Source organism: Pseudophryne corroboree, chromosome 2, assembly GCF_028390025.1.
Source record: "Pseudophryne corroboree isolate aPseCor3 chromosome 2, aPseCor3.hap2, whole genome shotgun sequence".
NCBI classification, from domain to species: Eukaryota; Metazoa; Chordata; class Amphibia; order Anura; family Myobatrachidae; genus Pseudophryne; species Pseudophryne corroboree.
Genome location: NC_086445.1, coordinates 151,900,841 through 151,921,847, shown reverse-complemented (window position 1 = coordinate 151,921,847; position 21,007 = coordinate 151,900,841). Strand labels below are relative to the sequence as shown.

At 49.8% G+C, this 21,007-nt stretch overlaps 1 protein-coding gene across 1 annotated transcript; it reads right to left on the bottom strand.

The window, feature by feature from the left end:
- Positions 1–19,637: 19,637 nt before the first annotated feature.
- Positions 19,638–20,336, bottom strand: LOC134990732 (uncharacterized). The gene has a single exon (XM_063950712.1). It carries the CDS (start codon positions 20,334–20,336, stop codon positions 19,638–19,640), a length of 699 nt encoding a protein of 232 aa, XP_063806782.1.
- Between the last annotated feature and the right edge of the window lie 671 nt (positions 20,337–21,007).

Below are 21,007 nucleotides of genomic sequence, written 5' to 3'. Positions count from 1 at the left end.
AGTGTTAATAAAGTGTTAGGGTGTGCCGACCTGAAACAGCCCAGCGATACCGACACAGGGGCCACCACACCCCACACCCACCCCATAAATAATTCCAAATATGTCTGGGTTGAATTCCCAGTGTAAGGCCACATGGTAATGGCTCCTACAGCATCTGAGAGCCAGCTTACCTGGGGATACCCCTGACTTCCCCCTATGGCAGTCTAGAGTCAGCAATCCCTCCTAATGCTGACCCGTTCATGCCTCTCAATACAATGCAAAAAAAAATGGTGAACTGCTCAATCAGATAGTGATGTCACTCAGGTGCTAAAAGGGAGGGGTAATTCTGTGAAGGAAAAAACAATGGTTCCCTAATGCACACTGAGTGAATAATATTCCTACATAATAGTCAGATAATACGGAGATCTTGGTTGCGTATATCTGCAGATATAGGGTTAAGCCCCCAGGCCGATCGACAAGGCCTCTCCGTCACTGGGGGTCCCTAATATTAGGTATGGGTCCGGGGTGCAGGACCCCATAATGTCGGCACAGGTCGGCTACCCCAGGTCAGCACACAGGTGAGAGTTAATAGGGTTAATAAGAAGCACAGAAGTGCTATGTGAGTGGTGTGATTAAAATAATACAAAAATATATACAAAGTGATAGGGAAACTCATAAGTGTTAATAAAGTGTTAGGGTGTGCCGACCTGAAACAGCCCAGCGATACCGACACAGGGGCCACCACACCCCACACCCACCCCATAAATAATTCCAAATATGTCTGGGTTGAATTCCCAGTGTAAGGCCACATGGTAATGGCTCCTACAGCATCTGAGAGCCAGCTTACCTGGGGATACCCCTGACTTCCCCCTATGGCAGTCTAGAGTCAGCAATCCCTCCTAATGCTGACCCGTTCATGCCTCTCAATACAATGCAAAAAAAAATGGTGAACTGCTCAATCAGATAGTGATGTCACTCAGGTGCTAAAAGGGAGGGGTAATTCTGTGAAGGAAAAAACAATGGTTCCCTAATGCACACTGAGTGAATAATATTCCTACATAATAGTCAGATAATACGGAGATCTTGGTTGCGTATATCTGCAGATATAGGGTTAAGCCCCCAGGCCGATCGACAAGGCCTCTCCGTCACTGGGGGTCCCTAATATTAGGTATGGGTCCGGGGTGCAGGACCCCATAATGTCGGCACAGGTCGGCTACCCCAGGTCAGCACACAGGTGAGAGTTAATAGGGTTAATAAGAAGCACAGAAGTGCTATGTGAGTGGTGTGATTAAAATAATACAAAAATATATACAAAGTGATAGGGAAACTCATAAGTGTTAATAAAGTGTTAGGGTGTGCCGACCTGAAACAGCCCAGCGATACCGACACAGGGGCCACCACACCCCACACCCACCCCATAAATAATTCCAAATATGTCTGGGTTGAATTCCCAGTGTAAGGCCACATGGTAATGGCTCCTACAGCATCTGAGAGCCAGCTTACCTGGGGATACCCCTGACTTCCCCCTATGGCAGTCTAGAGTCAGCAATCCCTCCTAATGCTGACCCGTTCATGCCTCTCAATACAATGCAAAAAAAAATGGTGAACTGCTCAATCAGATAGTGATGTCACTCAGGTGCTAAAAGGGAGGGGTAATTCTGTGAAGGAAAAAACAATGGTTCCCTAATGCACACTGAGTGAATAATATTCCTACATAATAGTCAGATAATACGGAGATCTTGGTTGCGTATATCTGCAGATATAGGGTTAAGCCCCCAGGCCGATCGACAAGGCCTCTCCGTCACTGGGGGTCCCTAATATTAGGTATGGGTCCGGGGTGCAGGACCCCATAATGTCGGCACAGGTCGGCTACCCCAGGTCAGCACACAGGTGAGAGTTAATAGGGTTAATAAGAAGCACAGAAGTGCTATGTGAGTGGTGTGATTAAAATAATACAAAAATATATACAAAGTGATAGGGAAACTCATAAGTGTTAATAAAGTGTTAGGGTGTGCCGACCTGAAACAGCCCAGCGATACCGACACAGGGGCCACCACACCCCACACCCACCCCATAAATAATTCCAAATATGTCTGGGTTGAATTCCCAGTGTAAGGCCACATGGTAATGGCTCCTACAGCATCTGAGAGCCAGCTTACCTGGGGATACCCCTGACTTCCCCCTATGGCAGTCTAGAGTCAGCAATCCCTCCTAATGCTGACCCGTTCATGCCTCTCAATACAATGCAAAAAAAAATGGTGAACTGCTCAATCAGATAGTGATGTCACTCAGGTGCTAAAAGGGAGGGGTAATTCTGTGAAGGAAAAAACAATGGTTCCCTAATGCACACTGAGTGAATAATATTCCTACATAATAGTCAGATAATACGGAGATCTTGGTTGCGTATATCTGCAGATATAGGGTTAAGCCCCCAGGCCGATCGACAAGGCCTCTCCGTCACTGGGGGTCCCTAATATTAGGTATGGGTCCGGGGTGCAGGACCCCATAATGTCGGCACAGGTCGGCTACCCCAGGTCAGCACACAGGTGAGAGTTAATAGGGTTAATAAGAAGCACAGAAGTGCTATGTGAGTGGTGTGATTAAAATAATACAAAAATATATACAAAGTGATAGGGAAACTCATAAGTGTTAATAAAGTGTTAGGGTGTGCCGACCTGAAACAGCCCAGCGATACCGACACAGGGGCCACCACACCCCACACCCACCCCATAAATAATTCCAAATATGTCTGGGTTGAATTCCCAGTGTAAGGCCACATGGTAATGGCTCCTACAGCATCTGAGAGCCAGCTTACCTGGGGATACCCCTGACTTCCCCCTATGGCAGTCTAGAGTCAGCAATCCCTCCTAATGCTGACCCGTTCATGCCTCTCAATACAATGCAAAAAAAATGGTGAACTGCTCAATCAGATAGTGATGTCACTCAGGTGCTAAAAGGGAGGGGTAATTCTGTGAAGGAAAAAACAATGGTTCCCTAATGCACACTGAGTGAATAATATTCCTACATAATAGTCAGATAATACGGAGATCTTGGTTGCGTATATCTGCAGATATAGGGTTAAGCCCCCAGGCCGATCGACAAGGCCTCTCCGTCACTGGGGGTCCCTAATATTAGGTATGGGTCCGGGGTGCAGGACCCCATAATGTCGGCACAGGTCGGCTACCCCAGGTCAGCACACAGGTGAGAGTTAATAGGGTTAATAAGAAGCACAGAAGTGCTATGTGAGTGGTGTGATTAAAATAATACAAAAATATATACAAAGTGATAGGGAAACTCATAAGTGTTAATAAAGTGTTAGGGTGTGCCGACCTGAAACAGCCCAGCGATACCGACACAGGGGCCACCACACCCCACACCCACCCCATAAATAATTCCAAATATGTCTGGGTTGAATTCCCAGTGTAAGGCCACATGGTAATGGCTCCTACAGCATCTGAGAGCCAGCTTACCTGGGGATACCCCTGACTTCCCCCTATGGCAGTCTAGAGTCAGCAATCCCTCCTAATGCTGACCCGTTCATGCCTCTCAATACAATGCAAAAAAAATGGTGAACTGCTCAATCAGATAGTGATGTCACTCAGGTGCTAAAAGGGAGGGGTAATTCTGTGAAGGAAAAAACAATGGTTCCCTAATGCACACTGAGTGAATAATATTCCTACATAATAGTCAGATAATACGGAGATCTTGGTTGCGTATATCTGCAGATATAGGGTTAAGCCCCCAGGCCGATCGACAAGGCCTCTCCGTCACTGGGGGTCCCTAATATTAGGTATGGGTCCGGGGTGCAGGACCCCATAATGTCGGCACAGGTCGGCTACCCCAGGTCAGCACACAGGTGAGAGTTAATAGGGTTAATAAGAAGCACAGAAGTGCTATGTGAGTGGTGTGATTAAAATAATACAAAAATATATACAAAGTGATAGGGAAACTCATAAGTGTTAATAAAGTGTTAGGGTGTGCCGACCTGAAACAGCCCAGCGATACCGACACAGGGGCCACCACACCCCACACCCACCCCATAAATAATTCCAAATATGTCTGGGTTGAATTCCCAGTGTAAGGCCACATGGTAATGGCTCCTACAGCATCTGAGAGCCAGCTTACCTGGGGATACCCCTGACTTCCCCCTATGGCAGTCTAGAGTCAGCAATCCCTCCTAATGCTGACCCGTTCATGCCTCTCAATACAATGCAAAAAAAATGGTGAACTGCTCAATCAGATAGTGATGTCACTCAGGTGCTAAAAGGGAGGGGTAATTCTGTGAAGGAAAAAACAATGGTTCCCTAATGCACACTGAGTGAATAATATTCCTACATAATAGTCAGATAATACGGAGATCTTGGTTGCGTATATCTGCAGATATAGGGTTAAGCCCCCAGGCCGATCGACAAGGCCTCTCCGTCACTGGGGGTCCCTAATATTAGGTATGGGTCCGGGGTGCAGGACCCCATAATGTCGGCACAGGTCGGCTACCCCAGGTCAGCACACAGCTGACCTGGGGTAGCCGACCTGTGCCGACATTATGGGGTCCTGCACCCCGGACCCATACCTAATATTAGGGACCCCCAGTGACGGAGAGGCCTTGTCGATCGGCCTGGGGGCTTAACCCTATATCTGCAGATATACGCAACCAAGATCTCCGTATTATCTGACTATTATGTAGGAATATTATTCACTCAGTGTGCATTAGGGAACCATTGTTTTTTCCTTCACAGAATTACCCCTCCCTTTTAGCACCTGAGTGACATCACTATCTGATTGAGCAGTTCACCATTTTTTTTTTTGCATTGTATTGAGAGGCATGAACGGGTCAGCATTAGGAGGGATTGCTGACTCTAGACTGCCATAGGGGGAAGTCAGGGGTATCCCCAGGTAAGCTGGCTCTCAGATGCTGTAGGAGCCATTACCATGTGGCCTTACACTGGGAATTCAACCCAGACATATTTGGAATTATTTATGGGGTGGGTGTGGGGTGTGGTGGCCCCTGTGTCGGTATCGCTGGGCTGTTTCAGGTCGGCACACCCTAACACTTTATTAACACTTATGAGTTTCCCTATCACTTTGTATATATTTTTGTATTATTTTAATCACACCACTCACATAGCACTTCTGTGCTTCTTATTAACCCTATTAACTCTCACCTGTGTGCTGACCTGGGGTAGCCGACCTGTGCCGACATTATGGGGTCCTGCACCCCGGACCCATACCTAATATTAGGGACCCCCAGTGACGGAGAGGCCTTGTCGATCGGCCTGGGGGCTTAACCCTATATCTGCAGATATACGCAACCAAGATCTCCGTATTATCTGACTATTATGTAGGAATATTGGCCCTCATTCCGAGTTGTTCGCTCGCAAGGCGATTATAGCAGAGTTACACACGCTAAGCCGCCGCCTACTGGGAGTGAATCTAAACATCTTAAATGTGCGACCGATGTATTCGCAATATTGCGATCAAAACCGAGTTAGCAGTTTCTGAGTAACTCCAGACTTACTCTGCCTGTGCGATCAATTCAGTGCTTTTCGGTCCCGGCTGACGTCATAAACACACCCAGCGTTCGCCCAAGCACTCCCACCGTTTCTCCAGACACGCCTGCGTTTTTTCCGGAAACGGTAGCGTTTCCTGCCACACGCCCCTAAAACGCCGTACATCCGCCCAGTAACACCCATTTCCTGTCAATCACAATGCGTTCTCCGGAGCGACGAAAAAGCCGTGAGTAAAATTACTTTCTTCTTAGTAAAGTTACTTGACGCATGCGCAGTGCGAACATTACGCATGCGCACTAAGAGAATTCTCACTGCGATGCGATGAAAAATACCGAGCGAACAACTCGGAATGAGGGCCATTATTCACTCAGTGTGCATTAGGGAACCATTGTTTTTTCCTTTCTGGTTCTTACCTTATCCCGCAAACTTGTGCACTAGTTGCGGCACACCAGTTGAAAATCACTGATCTAGTTGTATAATATTTGCATACCACTGTTATATTAATGGACAATTGTCTCTAGCTTGCCTAGTCTCGAATATTACACAACTCGTCTCCATCATTATTGTTAGGAAAGAAAGATATCTTTTGATCTGTGCCAGTTTGTAAATCATGCAGCTTCCAGGCTAGAAGGAGAAATACATGTCCCAGTGTTTGTTTATGCCTATGTTACCGACTAAAAACTCTCCCTCACGCCTGTCACAACATACTGCACATTTGGGGATTTGATAATAGCAGTAACTGCACTTTGTTTAAACATATAAAAGGTTTATTTATCTCATTGTGATATTTCTTAAATAAAAGTGACATTATGATCTTCACATCAGCAAGCCTATGTATGCATAAGAAATATACTTTAGGGAATGTTTTACATAATAAAGATCCAAGCGTAATATGTTAAGTCAGCTGAGGGTTATAAAATGAACTTAGCTATCATTATTTTTAATACATAAAATAGTTTTGCTGTGTTTCATCTACTTTAAATTTGAAAGCATTAATTTCAGAACAAATCACTGCAACCTAATTGCAAGTTGCTAATAAAGTTATCTAATATTGAACTGCATCACACAGATTTAATTCTAGGTTACAGATCGCAATAAACACTCATTGTTTGTTCGTCGGGAGGCTTGCCACCTAGCAACAGCTGGTGGGTTAGGTGCAAGCCTCCCTGACGATTTGCTGGAAAGGTATAGTGAAAGAAAACTTTCACTTACCTTTCCACAGCCTGGGTAGAGCGGGGACAGAGCCGCGGGTAGTGATATTGCGCGCGTCACGGGAGCACGCGCGCACTGCCGGGCACGCGTGCGCGCACCCTATAAGGCGCTAGGCCGCGCCCCCAGAGATTAGATTTTACCTCAGCGCTGACAATGGAGGACACAGTGTCTGTATCAGCCACAGACACTCTCATTGTGTCCCCACAGCGCAGCAAGAGAGGCAGGCAGCCTTCTAGGAAGAGCCTAGACAAAGCTGCCGACACATCAACTTCCTCAGATGAGGATATTATATTTAAAAGAAGAAAAATTATTAACCCTGTCAGGTCGGATGACAACAGGGACAGCTCTGAGGAGGGAGAAGTCAGTCAGAATGCTGAGACTCCTTCTCCTCCTGCCAGTGGCGTAACTAGAAATTTTTCTCCCCCAAGCCAAAAAATCCTTCGGCGCCCCCCCCCCCCCCCCATACACCCCGTAATTGGCACTAGCAAAGGTAAAAAAATGCCCGCAGGCGCGTGCTGGCAAAAAGGGGTGTGGCTTTGTCGAAATGGGCATGGCTTTGCGTGGAGGGCGTGGCATTGCAGGAAAAGACTACCTTATACCCCAGTTTTGCAACCTGCACGCCCAGACGTTGGCCACCACAGGAAAGAAAAATAATCCTGATTCATGCCCCTTACATTATTTGTCATTTTTCCTCCTTAGAGTAATGCCCAGTATACATTATGCCACATACTGCAATGGCCCTTAGACATTATTCCACACACAATCAGTGATCGCGCTGAGCCAAAAAAAAAGTGGGTCCCAGGGACCCTTCACTTTTAAAAATTGGGGTCCTACCGGTCTTTTTCTGGGTCCCATCGGAATGAAGGTTCTTATTAATTTTAATCTTGTTTGGACACTACAAAAGTGTTGCAAGATGGGGGGGATGGGGGTGACAATGCTGCTTGGCTGTGTAGCATGCAGGACACCCTGCACCAGAGCTGTAACTAGACATTTTGGTGCCCTTAGGCAGAAAGTGAATTGGTGTTAGACCACTTAGACCATAAAGAACAGGTAGTGCGCGCCGTAGGTGCGCCGCAATTAGGGGCGTGGCTTCATAGGGAAGGGGCGTGACCACATAATAGTGTCAATTCACATTACACCACACAGTAGTGGCGCTTATACACATTGCACCAGGTAGAACCTCCTATGCACACTGATCCAGGTAGATCACGTCATACACTTTGCTCCAGGTACAGCACGTCATACACTTTGCACCAGGTACAGCACGTCATACACTTTGCACCAGGTACAGCACGTCATACACTTTGCACCAGGTACAGCACGTCATACACTTTGCACCAGGTAGAGCACGTTATCATACACATTGCATCAGGTAGAGCAAGTTATCATACACATTGCATCAGGTAGAGCACGTTATCATACACATTGCATCAGGTAGAGCACGTTATCATACACATTGCATCAGGTAGAGCATGTTATCATACACATTGCCGCTAGGTAGAGCAAGTTATCATACACATTGCCGCTAGGTAGAGCAAGTTATCATACACATTGCGTCAGGTAGAACACGTTATTATACACAATGCGCCTGGTAGAGCACGTTATTATACACAATGCGCCTGGTAGAACACGTTATTATACACAATGCGCCTGGTAGAGCACGTTATAATACACATTGCACTAGGTAGAACACGTTATTATACACAATGCGCCTGGTAGAGCACGTTATTATACACATTGCACTAGGTAGAGCACGTTATCATACACATTGCGCCTGGTAGAGCACGTTATTATACACATTGCACCAGGTAGAGCACGTTATCATACACATTGCGCCAGGTAGAACACGTTATCATACACATTGCACTAGGTAGAACACGTTATCATACACATTGCGCCAGGTAGAACACGTTATCATACACATTGCGCCAGGTAGAGCACGTTATCATACACATTGCGCCAGGTAGAACACATTATACACATTGCGCCAGGTAGAACACGTTATTATACACAATGCGCCTGGTAGAGCACGTTATTATACACAATGCGCCTGGTAGAGCACTGAGGCACATTGCAGTAACCACTCACTTATCACCTCCAGTTGCACGAAGGGGCCGTTTGACACAAGTGGCTCCGCCCCCAGCAGCAACTCACTGACACTCACCATTTTTTCTGACAGCACAGTGCAGTGAGTGCACTGGCACAAGTAGCCAGCCTGCGCCTGTAGTAGCCGCAGCCTGGAGGAGCTCTATGTGAAATCGCAAGCAGAGGCTGTTCTCTGGCAAGAAGGAGCTCGTCCAATCGCTTCCCCTGACGGGCTGGCCACTGCTAAATATACCGATAATCAGTTCCAACTGTGTCAAAGTAGTGGAGCCCCAGGTGCAATGGGAAAGTCAGTGTCACTGCACAGTTGTACTGATTACTGGTATATTTAGCAGTGGCCAGCCCGTCAGGGGAAGCGATCGGAGGAGCTCCTTCTTGCCAGCCTCTGCTTGCGATTTCACAGATAGCTCCTTCATGCTGCGGCGCCGGGCTGGCTACTTGTGCCAGTGCACTCACTGCACTGTGCTGTCAGAAAAATGGTGTCAGTGAGGCCCTGACACTCTGATCGGCCTCACATTGCACACACGGAGCTTGCAGCCCCCGGACATCCCGCATCTGCACCAGCTACTCCAGGTGAAGCGGGGCGATGCAGCACTGTCTACTGCTTACCTACAGCGGGAGCTGTGCAGCCCGGCCGGCTCCTGCTGGAAGGTAGTTGTCGGGTCTCGGTGGGGCGTTCAGCGGGTCTCGGGTAGGGGGGTGGCGGCGGGCAGATCCGGAGCTGTACTCCCAGTCGCAGAGGAGGGTGCTGGCGGCAGAGCGGCAGTGGAGCCGGATGAGCGGGGCCAGTCTGTCAGCCCTGCAGCACAGATTCATGTGCTGGCGGGGAGCAGGATTCAAAGCGGAAGATGCTGCAGGCTGTGATTGGATGGAGACTACAGGAGGTGATTGGCCGAGGAAACAGCCAGTCACCTCCTGCATTCCGCTGACAGGCTTAACACATGCAAACACATATTCAGATGAGCGCGTCCTGTGGGACCCGCTCATCTTCTAAATGTGAGTCCCGGGCGGCTGTTTCTGGGTAAAATACGCGCCATAGCGCGTTTTTGCGATCACTGACAATAATGCACATGACACAATATGCACACACCGTAATGCCCCCTACACATTATGCCACACACCGTAATGCCCCCGACACATTATGCCACACACCGTAATGCCCCCGACACATTATGCCACACACCGTAATGCCTGTGACACATTATGACAGGAATCGCAATGCCCGTTATACATTATGCTACACACTGCAATGCCCCTGATACATTATAGCACATACAATGTCTGTGACACAGTATGACACACACCACAATGATCCTGAGACATTATACCACATACCACAATGCCCGTGACATAGTATACAACACACCGTAATGCCAGATACATTATGACACACACTGCAATGTCCGTGATACATTATGCCACACACCGTAATGCCCATTACACATTAAGTTCTACAGTAAGGCTTCCAATTACTTTTAAATTACCTGCCCGTTGCCAGGGGTTTCATGCTCTTGGTTCCATGCACGGTGCCAGGATGTCATGCTCGTTGCCAGGGGTTTCATGCACTGGGTGTCATGCTCGTTGCTAGGGGGTAGTGCTTGTTGCTAGGGCCGTGCTCCCAGTGTCACATATGCTCCCAGTGCCAGATATTCCCCCACAGTGCCAGGTATATGCACCCAGTGCCAGATATTCCCCCACAGTGCCAGGTATATGCACCCAGTGCCAGATATTCCCCCACAGTGCCTGCTTCCCCCCCCAGTGCCAGGTATATGCCCCCCCAGTCCCGGGTATATGCCCCCAGTGCCGGGTATATGCCCCCCCAGTGCCAGGTATATTCCCCAAGTGCCAGGTATATGCCCCCCCAGTGCCAGGTATATGCCCCCAGTGCCAGGTATATGCCCCCCCAGTGCCAGATATTCTCCCACAGTGCCAGATATTCCCCCCCAGTGCCAGATATATGCCCCCAGTGCCAGGTATATGCCCCCAGTGCCATGTATATGCCCCCAGTGCCAGGTACATGCCCCCCCCCAGTGCCAGTTATATGCCCCCAGTGCCAGGTATATGCCCCCAGTGCTAGATATCCCCCCCAGTGCCTGCTTCCCCCCCAGTGCCAGGTATATGCCCCCAGTGCCGGGTATATGCCCCCCCAGTGCCAGGTATATGCCCCCAGTGCCGGGTATATGCCCCCCCCAGTGCCGGGTATATGCCCCCAGTGCCAGGTACATGCCCCCAGTGCCAGATATTCCCCCCCAGTGCCTGCTTCCCCCCCAGTGCCAGGTATATGCCCCCAGTGCCGGGTATATGCCCCCCCAGTGCCAGGTATATGCCCCCAGTGCCGGGTATATGCCCCCCCAGTGCCGGGTATATGCCCCCAGTGCCAGGTACATGCCCCCAGTGCCAGATATTCCCCCCCAGTGCCTGCTTCCCCCCCAGTGCCAGGTATATGCCTCCAGTGCCAGGTATATGCCCCCCCAGTGCCAGGTATATGCCCCCCCAGTGCCGGGTATATGCCCCCAGTGCCAGGTACATGCCCCCAGTGCCGGGTATATGCCCCCAGTGCCAGGTACATGCCCCCAGTGCCGGGTATATGCCCCCCCAGTGCCAGGTATATGCCCCCAGTGCCAGGTACATGCCCTCAGTGCCGGGTATAGGCCCCCCAGTGCCAGGTATATGTCCCCAGTGCCAGATGCCAGATCTGCCCCCCAGTGCCCGGTATATGTCCCCAGTGCCGGGTATATGCCCCAGTGCCTGCTCCCCCCCCCCCTATGTGTTGGAGGGACACGAGCGCATCGCGCGTCTCTCCTGTGTCCCTCCTGGCTCTCCCCCGGCTGGTCTAATAAAGGAAGTGCCGTTCGTGAGCCAATCAGAGCTCACGAACGGCACTTGCTTCCTTAGACCGGCCGGGGGAGAGCCAGGAGGGACACAGGAGAGACGCGCGATGCGCTCGTGTCCCTCCAACACATAGGGGGGGGGGGGCGGGGGAGCAGGCACCGCAGGGAGGGAGAGGAGATCGCAGATTGACATGCGGACGCTCGTCCGCATGTCAATCTGTTCTAAATCAGTGGCGCCCCCGCAGCCCCTCGCCCCCAAGCCACCGCGAGGACTGCGGGGGCAGTAGTTACGCCACTGCCTCCTGCATATTCTCACAGAGTGGTGAGAAAGTGCACAAGTAAAAAGAAACACACTGACCATGTTTCTTCTAGAGATGCCTGTTCAGGTAAAAACATCTCTTTCCCAGGTATTGCCAGTGCTTGGAATACCTCTAAGGGCCATAGCAGACCCCCATCTCCTGCCCACAGCCGACATACATTCCCTGTTACTGATCGGCAACCTGCGCAGGACCGCACTCATAAGGGGACTAGTCATAGTCATACAACCCCCCTTTCCCACGCATTTAGGGAAACTGGTTACCCTCCAGTAGATTGGGAGTCAGAGGAAGTAACCAGGACTAGCGCATCCTCTCGCAGAGGCGAATATAGTGACTTGCAGATGGCCTGTGTAGCCTTAGCGGGTAGAATGCCACCTTCTAAAATATATTCAGCCCACTGGGCTCTGAGTGAGCGCTCTCAAGTATACAATTTCGCCCAGTTAGCCTTTAGAACGGCACTCGTTAAGGAGGATGATATGGTTCTCCGTAACCACACTGGCATCCCAGATATTCCGGCCCTATTTGCCCCAGACATCGATCCGGCTTTAACTTCACTCGTGGGGGAAAAAGTCCAGAGTGACACTATGGATAAATTGCTGAGAAAAATTAAATTTAAGGTTTCAGACGCCGCCGGTCCTTTATTATTTGTCCTTGACAAAGCAGAAAAAGAAAAAGAAGGCATCTCAGTGGGCTTCCTAGATTCCCTGGTAGCTTTTAAAATGGCACTCATAAAGGCTATTAGTAGGGCTACCTTAATAATTGGTCAGACATTTGATTTCATATCAAACTCACGTAGAACTCACTGGCTAGCTAATGCAGGGCTAACTAACCTAGCACCCAGACCAGTAGATGTCCCCAATCTGATAGATTCTGACCTTTTCGGACCCGATTTCATAAACGAAGTGAAGGTTCGCTATAAAGCTTGCAAATCCTTCACAGACCTTAAAGGACCTCAGCCTTCCAGGTGGTCCTTTCATCAGGAGGGTCGTCCTGCGGGAGCCAGCAGCTGGACAGAGACTACAGAGGCGCTCCCAGAGCTCACAGAAGTGGCCCTCCCCGAACACGGACCGCAAGAGGCACAGGGTCCGGCAGCACATACGCCCCCAGGAAAGACAGAGGATACGGTAAGTCACTTTACTTTGCAACTTTCTCCTTGTCTTTCCCAGGCAATAGCCTCCTGGAGGCAGATTACCAAAGACAGGTGGTTGCTAAAAATCATGGAAAAAGGTTTATCCCTCCCCCTTTTACATTTTCCACGACAAATTTTCCCCTGTTCAAAAAACGGCAGTCCGTTATTAGATGGAGTCCTATCCCTTGCCCTATAGCTAGGCAAGATAGAGTTGGCAGACATTTCCACAAGAGTCTGGGTCAGTCACCTTTTTCCCGTCAGAAAACAGGACGGTTCATACAGACCAGTCTTAAATGTCAAATCTCTCAACCGACACATAAAACCTCGCTCTTTCCGTATGAAGGGCTTAGCCGACATACCTTTCCTACTAACAAAGAACGATTTCTGTATCAAAATAGACCTCAAGGAGGCCTTTCACACAATTCAAATGCACCCAAACTACAGAAGACTTCTAAGGTTCCTGTGGAAAGACGTTCTCTATCAGTGGACCGTCATGGTCTTCGGCCTTTCCAACGCACCCTATACATTCACTCGTCTTATGAAAGCAGTGATCTCTCACCTTCGCCAGAAAGCGATCTGTTGTATAATCTACCTAGACGACTTGTTAGTAGTCCACGCAGACCAAACCCTTCTGCTTCACAAAGAACTAATTCTTTCTCTCCTCCAGAACCTAGGGTTTACTATAAATTACGACAAATCCATGTTAACACCCACCCAGTCAATTGTTTTTCTGGGTTTCTTACTAGATACCCCTTCTTCGATAGCAGTTCCTTCAGACAAGTAGATAGACATTCAAGACTTCGTAACTCGAACCCTGAAACACCGTTTCTCGCTGAGGGACTTGGCCAGAGTCATAGGAAAAATAAGGTCTTTAGATCCTGGGTTTCTCCAACGCTCCCCTTGTCTGCAGACACTTTCAGATTCTTCTTTCAGCTCTCCTTCGTCGGGGATGGACTTGGTCAGACAAAATCCTCTTGACACCCTTAGTTCTCAAAGAGATTCGCAGTTGGAGGGACCTTCGGCTGCCATCGCCCAGACCTCTCCTACCGCCTCCTCCAGACATTGTCATCACATCAGATGCGTCCCTCTCAGGTTGGGGAGCAGTTACAAGAGACCGAGCGGTAAAGGGAAGATGGTCCACTCAAGAATCGACGGCGCACATCAATCTATTAGAATTGAGGGCGGCGAAGTTAGCACTTTCCTCTCTAGTTCCCCCAACCTTCCAGAACAACTCAGTTCTCCTATGTCTAGACAACAGGACTGCAGTGTCCTACCTCAACAGAATGGGGGGTACTCGATCCCTGACTCTCTGTCAAGAAACTATAGACATCTGGAACTGGGCGGTGGAAAGGTCCATACTCCTCTCTGCAACATACGTCTCAGGAGAGCTAAACGAGTTAGCTGACTCCTTATCCAGGAAGAAATTAGCACTGGATCGGGCGACTCTGAGACCGGAAATTTTCACCAGTATCGTGAAAACCTTTGGTCAACTGCAAGTAGACCTGTTTGCAACCCCATCGAACACACAGGTCCCAACCTTTGTGTCCAAAATATGGACTCAAGGGGCTCTCCACTCGGACGCAATGTCCTTTCCGTGGACAGATCTAGTCCTCCCATATGCTTTCCCTCCCCCAGCTATGCTACTGAAAGTACTTCACAAGATCAAGACAGATAGAGTACCTCAACTCATCTTGGGTTACCCCGTTTGGCCTTCCCAAGTTTGGTTTCCCTTGATCAACCCTCTTCGCAAGGGACCCAAGCTTCCCCTAGGCATGTCCAAGGATTGTTTCCAAGGGACTCCCAACCTCCTTCAGGAACTTCCACATTGCATGTGGATAGCGACATTACACGGTTGCTGACCACCACTAACCTCTCGACAGCCTCAGTAACCTTGATAAATGCTTCCCTTACACCCAGAACAAAATCCAGGTACCAGTCCATCATAAATGAGTTTATGTCTTGGCAAGCTTCTCAAAATCTTCCTTCGGCTTCTCTTACTGAACCTAACTTAGCGATAGACTTCCTAGCCGTTAAGTTTGAGTCAGGCCTGGCATCCGCCACCATACGGTCGTACGGCTCAGCCCTAGCTCTTCTCATTCCAGGCCTTACAGAAAACAAGATGTACCTTAGATTACTCAAAGGTATCTTCTTGTCTAGGCCTCCATGTCCGCGATACTCTTCCACGTGGGACATTAATCCTTTCTTAAATTATTTAGGCACAATACCTTCAAATTCCGACATCTCCAATCTTTCAAGAAAACTGACTTCTCTACTAGCACTAGCTTTCGCAGCCAGAGGAGTCGAACTTTCCTTAATAGACACATCTGAACCCTGGATGACCACCACTCCAATGGGGTTCCATATCATCCTTAAAGGTCACACAAAGACCAGTTCCATTCAAAACCCTTTGGTTGAGTTTGACCTAGTCAGTCACCAGTCAGACAGGGATCTTTGCATAGTTGAGTGCTTATCCGCTTACCTCACAACAACAGCTCCATGGAGAGATAACATTTCTAATCTTTTTATCACATGCCGAAAGCCTTTTTCGTCCGGCCAGCCCCTCTACAATCAGGGGATGGATAGTTTCTGCCATGCAAAGCTCAGGAATAGATACCTCCATTTTCAAGGGACACTCCATCCGCGGAGCCGCCGTCACATCGGCAGCGGCTAGAGGCTTAACCTTACAATCCATAATGCAGGCCGCACGTTGGTCGTCCACTCGTACCTTCGTGAAATATTATTGGAGGCCTTCTGATACTCAAAGGATAGAATTCCTTAGAGCAACCACCAGGTATGTGGTAGTCTACCCACCAGCTGTTGCTAGGTTGCAAGCCTCCCGACGAACAAACACTAGTTTGCAGGAATCTATGACCTGCAAACTCTCTTTGTTCTAGGGAATAGGATTGCCACCTAGCAACAGCTCCCACCCTACCCACCCTATACCTTGCTAGGTCTGTTGGTTGTAATCTCTGACAACAGTCATTAATAATTATGCCTGTTTTTCTCTTTGAATTTCAGGCGCTCCAAAAGGTCCGAAGAAGCAGCCGCAGCCGCAGCAACCTAAAGAACAAAAATAGCCTTACAAATATCTTTAATAAGCTCTGCAAGTTGCAGGAGCTTTGCTTATACGCTACTTTCACAACAGCATAACAGTTCTTTCTTGGCCATCGCCAGTTGTTTTTTCTTATCACCTGTATTACTGTTGAAGGGTTTCTAGTAAACACATTTAGTTTCTGCATATATATGGTCTCCCGTGTCCTTTGTTACTAGGTTACAAGAGCTAGGGTGATCTTACCCCTTAAAAAATTTACTCTCTTGTTCTAGTTGGGATTGCCATCTGTAAACTTCCGTAAAATCTAATCTCTGGGGGCGGGGCCTAGCACCTTATAGGGTGCGCGCGCATGTGCCCAGCGCGCGCGTGCGTGCCCGGCGGTGCGCGCACCCTCCCATGATGTGCACAATGCGCGCAAACGGGTCCCTCAGCGGCCGCTACCCCTGCTGTCCCCTGCTCTCCCCAGGCTGTGGAAAGGTAAGTGAAAGTTTTCTTTCACTATACCTTTCCAGCGAATCATCAGGGAGGCTTGCACCTAACCTACCAGCTGTTGCTAGGTGGCAATCCTATTCCCTAGAACAAAGAGAGTTTGCAGGTCATAGATTCCTGCAAACTAGTGTTTTGCAGTGTTTGCTCAGAATGCTAAAATTGGGCTAATTAAGACTGGAACGCTGCAGCAATAGCGTTCGCATTCTGTTGCCCGGAGAAAGTGTGCGCACGTACATAAGCCGCACTGCAAGTGCGCACCCAGGGGTAATTCAGATCTGATCGCAGGGCTGCTAATTTTGCTGTCCTGCGATCAGATAGTCGCCGCCTACAGGGGAGTGTATTTACACTGTGCAAGTGTGCGTTCCTATGTGTTGCAGAGCTGCACAAAATCAGTTTGTGCAGTCTCTGCGCAGCCCAGGACTTACTCTTCCAGTGCTATTGAATCCTGCTGATCGGGGCCGGAGCTGATGTCAGACACCCTCCCTAAAAACGCTTGAACCCGTCTGTGTTTTTACGGACACTCTCTGAAAATGGTCAGTTACCACCCACAAACGGCCTCTTCCTGTCAATCACCTAGCAACCACCCATGCACATGGAGCCTTTGCACCATCCCGTCGCTGACAGCTGATGCACATTGTAGACATCTGACGCGCCTGTGCATGGCGGCTCAGACGCTTGCTCAGTTCGGATCTGATCGCCTGCTGTGCGAAAATGCACAGCAGCGATCAGATCTGAATTACCCCCTCAGTGAGATGCGATGTGTCCGGCATGTCCGGACCGTTGCTGGGGGTGGGTCACGGAGGCTGCGTGATGTCACACGCAGCCGCTGCAACACAAAACATGGCAGGTAGCTGTCTGCCTTCTCAACTAGGCTGCGTAGGCAGAGGGCTACTTGAACCATGTGAAAGCATTGCGGCCGTGCAATGCTTTTGCACATCTGCTGGGAAGGGGGGGGGGGGAGCTGAATCTGGCATGCGGGTGGACTTGCCCTATGCCGGACGTCCCCCTGCATGTCCGCATGTCAGAGAAAAAGATCATAGATGTGCGTTTTTTCGCATATCTTCAGTCAGGTCTGAATCACCCCCATTGTTATGTTCATATAATGAGCAAAGTTACTGCTAGAGTTTTATGTAGCTCCACAAACTCTGGGCCTAATTCAGACCTGATTGCTGTGTTGCAAATTTGCAGAGGCCTGTGCTCAGATAGTCACCGCCCAGGGAGAGTGAAAACCCGCCCAGTGCAAGTGTGTGAATGCATGTGTACGCTGTGCGAAAATTCCGCCAGACAGCGGACATCTGCAAATCCGTTCACAACTCACTCACCAAAAATGATTTTTCCATACTGTGTAGCCTATGCATAGCCCAGGACTTACTCCTACAGTGTGATACAATCAGGCTGATCGGGGCTGGAGCTGATGTCACACACCCTTCCTGAAAGCGCTTGGGAACGCCTGCGTTTTTACTGACAGTCCCTGAGAACGGCCAGTTACCATCCACAGATGTCCTCTTCCTGTCAATCACCTCACGAATGCCTTAAAATCTATCTTTCCGCATCATCCTGTCGCTGTTTGGCGACACGTCTGCGCATTGCGATGCACATTCATTCGAAAATCGTCCGCTGTGCGAATTTGCACAACAGCGATCAGGTCTGTAACTGTAAATATCAAAGGTTGTACACATAAGTGCAAATGAGGCGACAGAAAGAAGGTGGAACTAAGTATTTCACTGTAAATGCTTTAGATGTGTGGTGTTCCAGTGCATACGAAACTAAGTTCAGTTATTGGGGATCATTCAGGTGCTATCACTGCGGCTTCCTTGGCGCTGTATGTAGATGCAGTGGGAGGCGTCTATTACATGCAATCACCTCCTGCTGCACTAATGATCTGAGCTGTATCCGATTAAAGCACTGACCATCGGGCGGCTTGCGGCACCCGTGCAAGCCACGCGTCGCAGGGGCCAGGAAACCTCAGTCCTACGATGGAGCTCTCGGGCCTCTTCCCACGCCCTAAACAGCGACATGCATCAGTATTTCTAAACAGAACCTATCACTGTCCTCTCCCCGTCCTATGCTGCAGGACCCATTCATGCACGTGCACAACGGGTCCTGCACATGCGTAAAGTGTCGAAAATCAGTACTTTGCAATGATGGGTGCCTAAATGACCCCCACTGGGGATAATGGTGACGCTAGATCCACATCATACATGAGATGCAACTGTTTTCACGGAAGGTAAAAGGTCGACAATAACAATGTTGACACAACAATATCAAAATGTAACAATGTCTAATGTGTTGACATTCTCAGAATGCTGACAGATGAAATGTCAACGATGTCAGAATGTTGACATTAGGGTTAGGCTGTGGGTGGGAGGGTTAGGGTTAGGGCTGTAACACACACTCCGGTTTTTACCCAGATGGCAGAAAGCCGGACAAACTTTGTCCGGCTTTTTGCCATCCAGGAGAAACCGGCAGTGTCTGTCACACAGGACGGCTTTGAGCCGTGTGTGATGCTGTGCGCATGCGCAGCATCAGACACGGCTTCAGAAAAAAACGTTGTGTGTGAAAGCTCCCCTTCACACACACGGTTTACTGGCTGCAAAGATGGCCCGGCGCCCGCCCGGCAGACGGACTTTCCAGTGGTGAGACCCGGCTGCAACCCGGCAGCCGGGCCGGGGCCGTGCAGTGTGAAGGTTCCCTACCCCTCACACTGTTAACTACAATGCCGGCACGGGAAAAAGCCGTCCGGCTTTTTCCCGGCCGGCAAAAGCCGGGTAGTGTGTTTTAGCCCTTAGGGTGTGATGGGAGGTTAGGGTTAGGCACTTGAGGGAGGGTTATATCCATTGAACGGGTGACATATCTGTAGTGCATTGGCGGGTGTGTACACCGATATGTCTGTGAACAACATCGTTCAAAGGCATATCGGGTCAGCCCTGCAGCACAGCAATTGCAGATATATTTTGCAGATACCGATCTTACAATTACGATGAATGTCCAGATGAACACGTAGATGCATACATACTATTACACTCTACCTTGCAATCTGCCATCTGCAGCTGTCAGAAACATCTGCTGAAAAGACTGTGACTGGAGGAGCAAGAGCAGAACATTGCACAGCATGGTGACTGGAGTAGCAAGAGCGGCAGCATTACACAGCGTGGTGACTGGAGGAGCAAGAGCAGAAGCATTGCACAGTATGGTGACTGGAGGAGTAAGAGCAGAAGCATTGCAAAGCATGGTGACTGGAGGAGCAAGAGCAGAAGCATTGCACAGCATGGTGACTGGAGGAGCAAGAGCAGAAACATTGCACAGCATGGTGACTGGAGGAGCAAGAGCAGAAGCATTGCACAGCATGGTGACTGGAGGAGCAAGAGCAGAAATATTGCAAAGCATGGTGACTGGAGGAGCAAGAGCAGAAACATTGCACAGCATGGTGACTGGAGGAGCAAGAGCAGAAGCATTGCACAGCATGGTGACTGGAGGAGCAAGAGCAGAAATATTGCAAAGCATGGTGACTGGAGGAGCAAGAGCAGAAGCATTGCACAGCATGGTGACTGGAGGAGCAAGAGCAGAAGCATTGCACAGCATGGTGACTGGAGGAGCAAGAGCAGAAGCACTGCACAGCATGGTTGGTAGTGCATACACATTTCCGTGTTTGTCTGAGAAATAGTATGAACATAAAGTCAGATGAGCAGATGAGACTGGTTTCCTCAGACAAAACATAATCTCAGATGCATACACAGTCTTACAATGGGCCCGATTCAGTTGTAGTTGGAGTCAGGGCCGGCTCTAGGCATGTTTGAATAGAGCGGCCGCGCAGGGCGCCACCCTTAATGGGCGCCGCGCGCTGGCGCCGCCATATTCAATGCTGGAGCCGCCCTGTGTGTGTGCAGCTGCAGCATTTGCCCGTCGCGCTGTGTGTGCGCTATGCGCGCTGCGCGGCGCCGGTGTCTAACGTCAGACGCCGGCGCCGCGCATAGCCCGCCTGCACAAGTGGCCGCCCGCCCGCCAGCCCGCACCCGGACCCAGGCTCAGGCTCACTCGCCCGGCCGCCCGCCCGCCAGCACTCCCACCCGCCAGCACTCCCACACAGGCGGACAGCAGTACTCCTCCCCAGCGCCGCAGGTATTTTGGGGGGGGGGGATCCGCACTGTGGGGGCATTTATCTGGCACTGTGGGGGCATTTCTGGCACACAGGGGGCATTTTTGGCTATGTGGGGGGCATTTCTGGCACTGTGGGGGCATTTCTGGCACTGTGGGGGCATTCCTGGCACACAGGGGGCATTTTTGGCTATGTGGGGGGCATTTCTGGCACTGTGGGGGCATTTCTGGCACTGTGGAGGCATTTCTGGCTCTGTGGGGGCATTTCTGGCACTGTGGGGGCATTTCTGGCA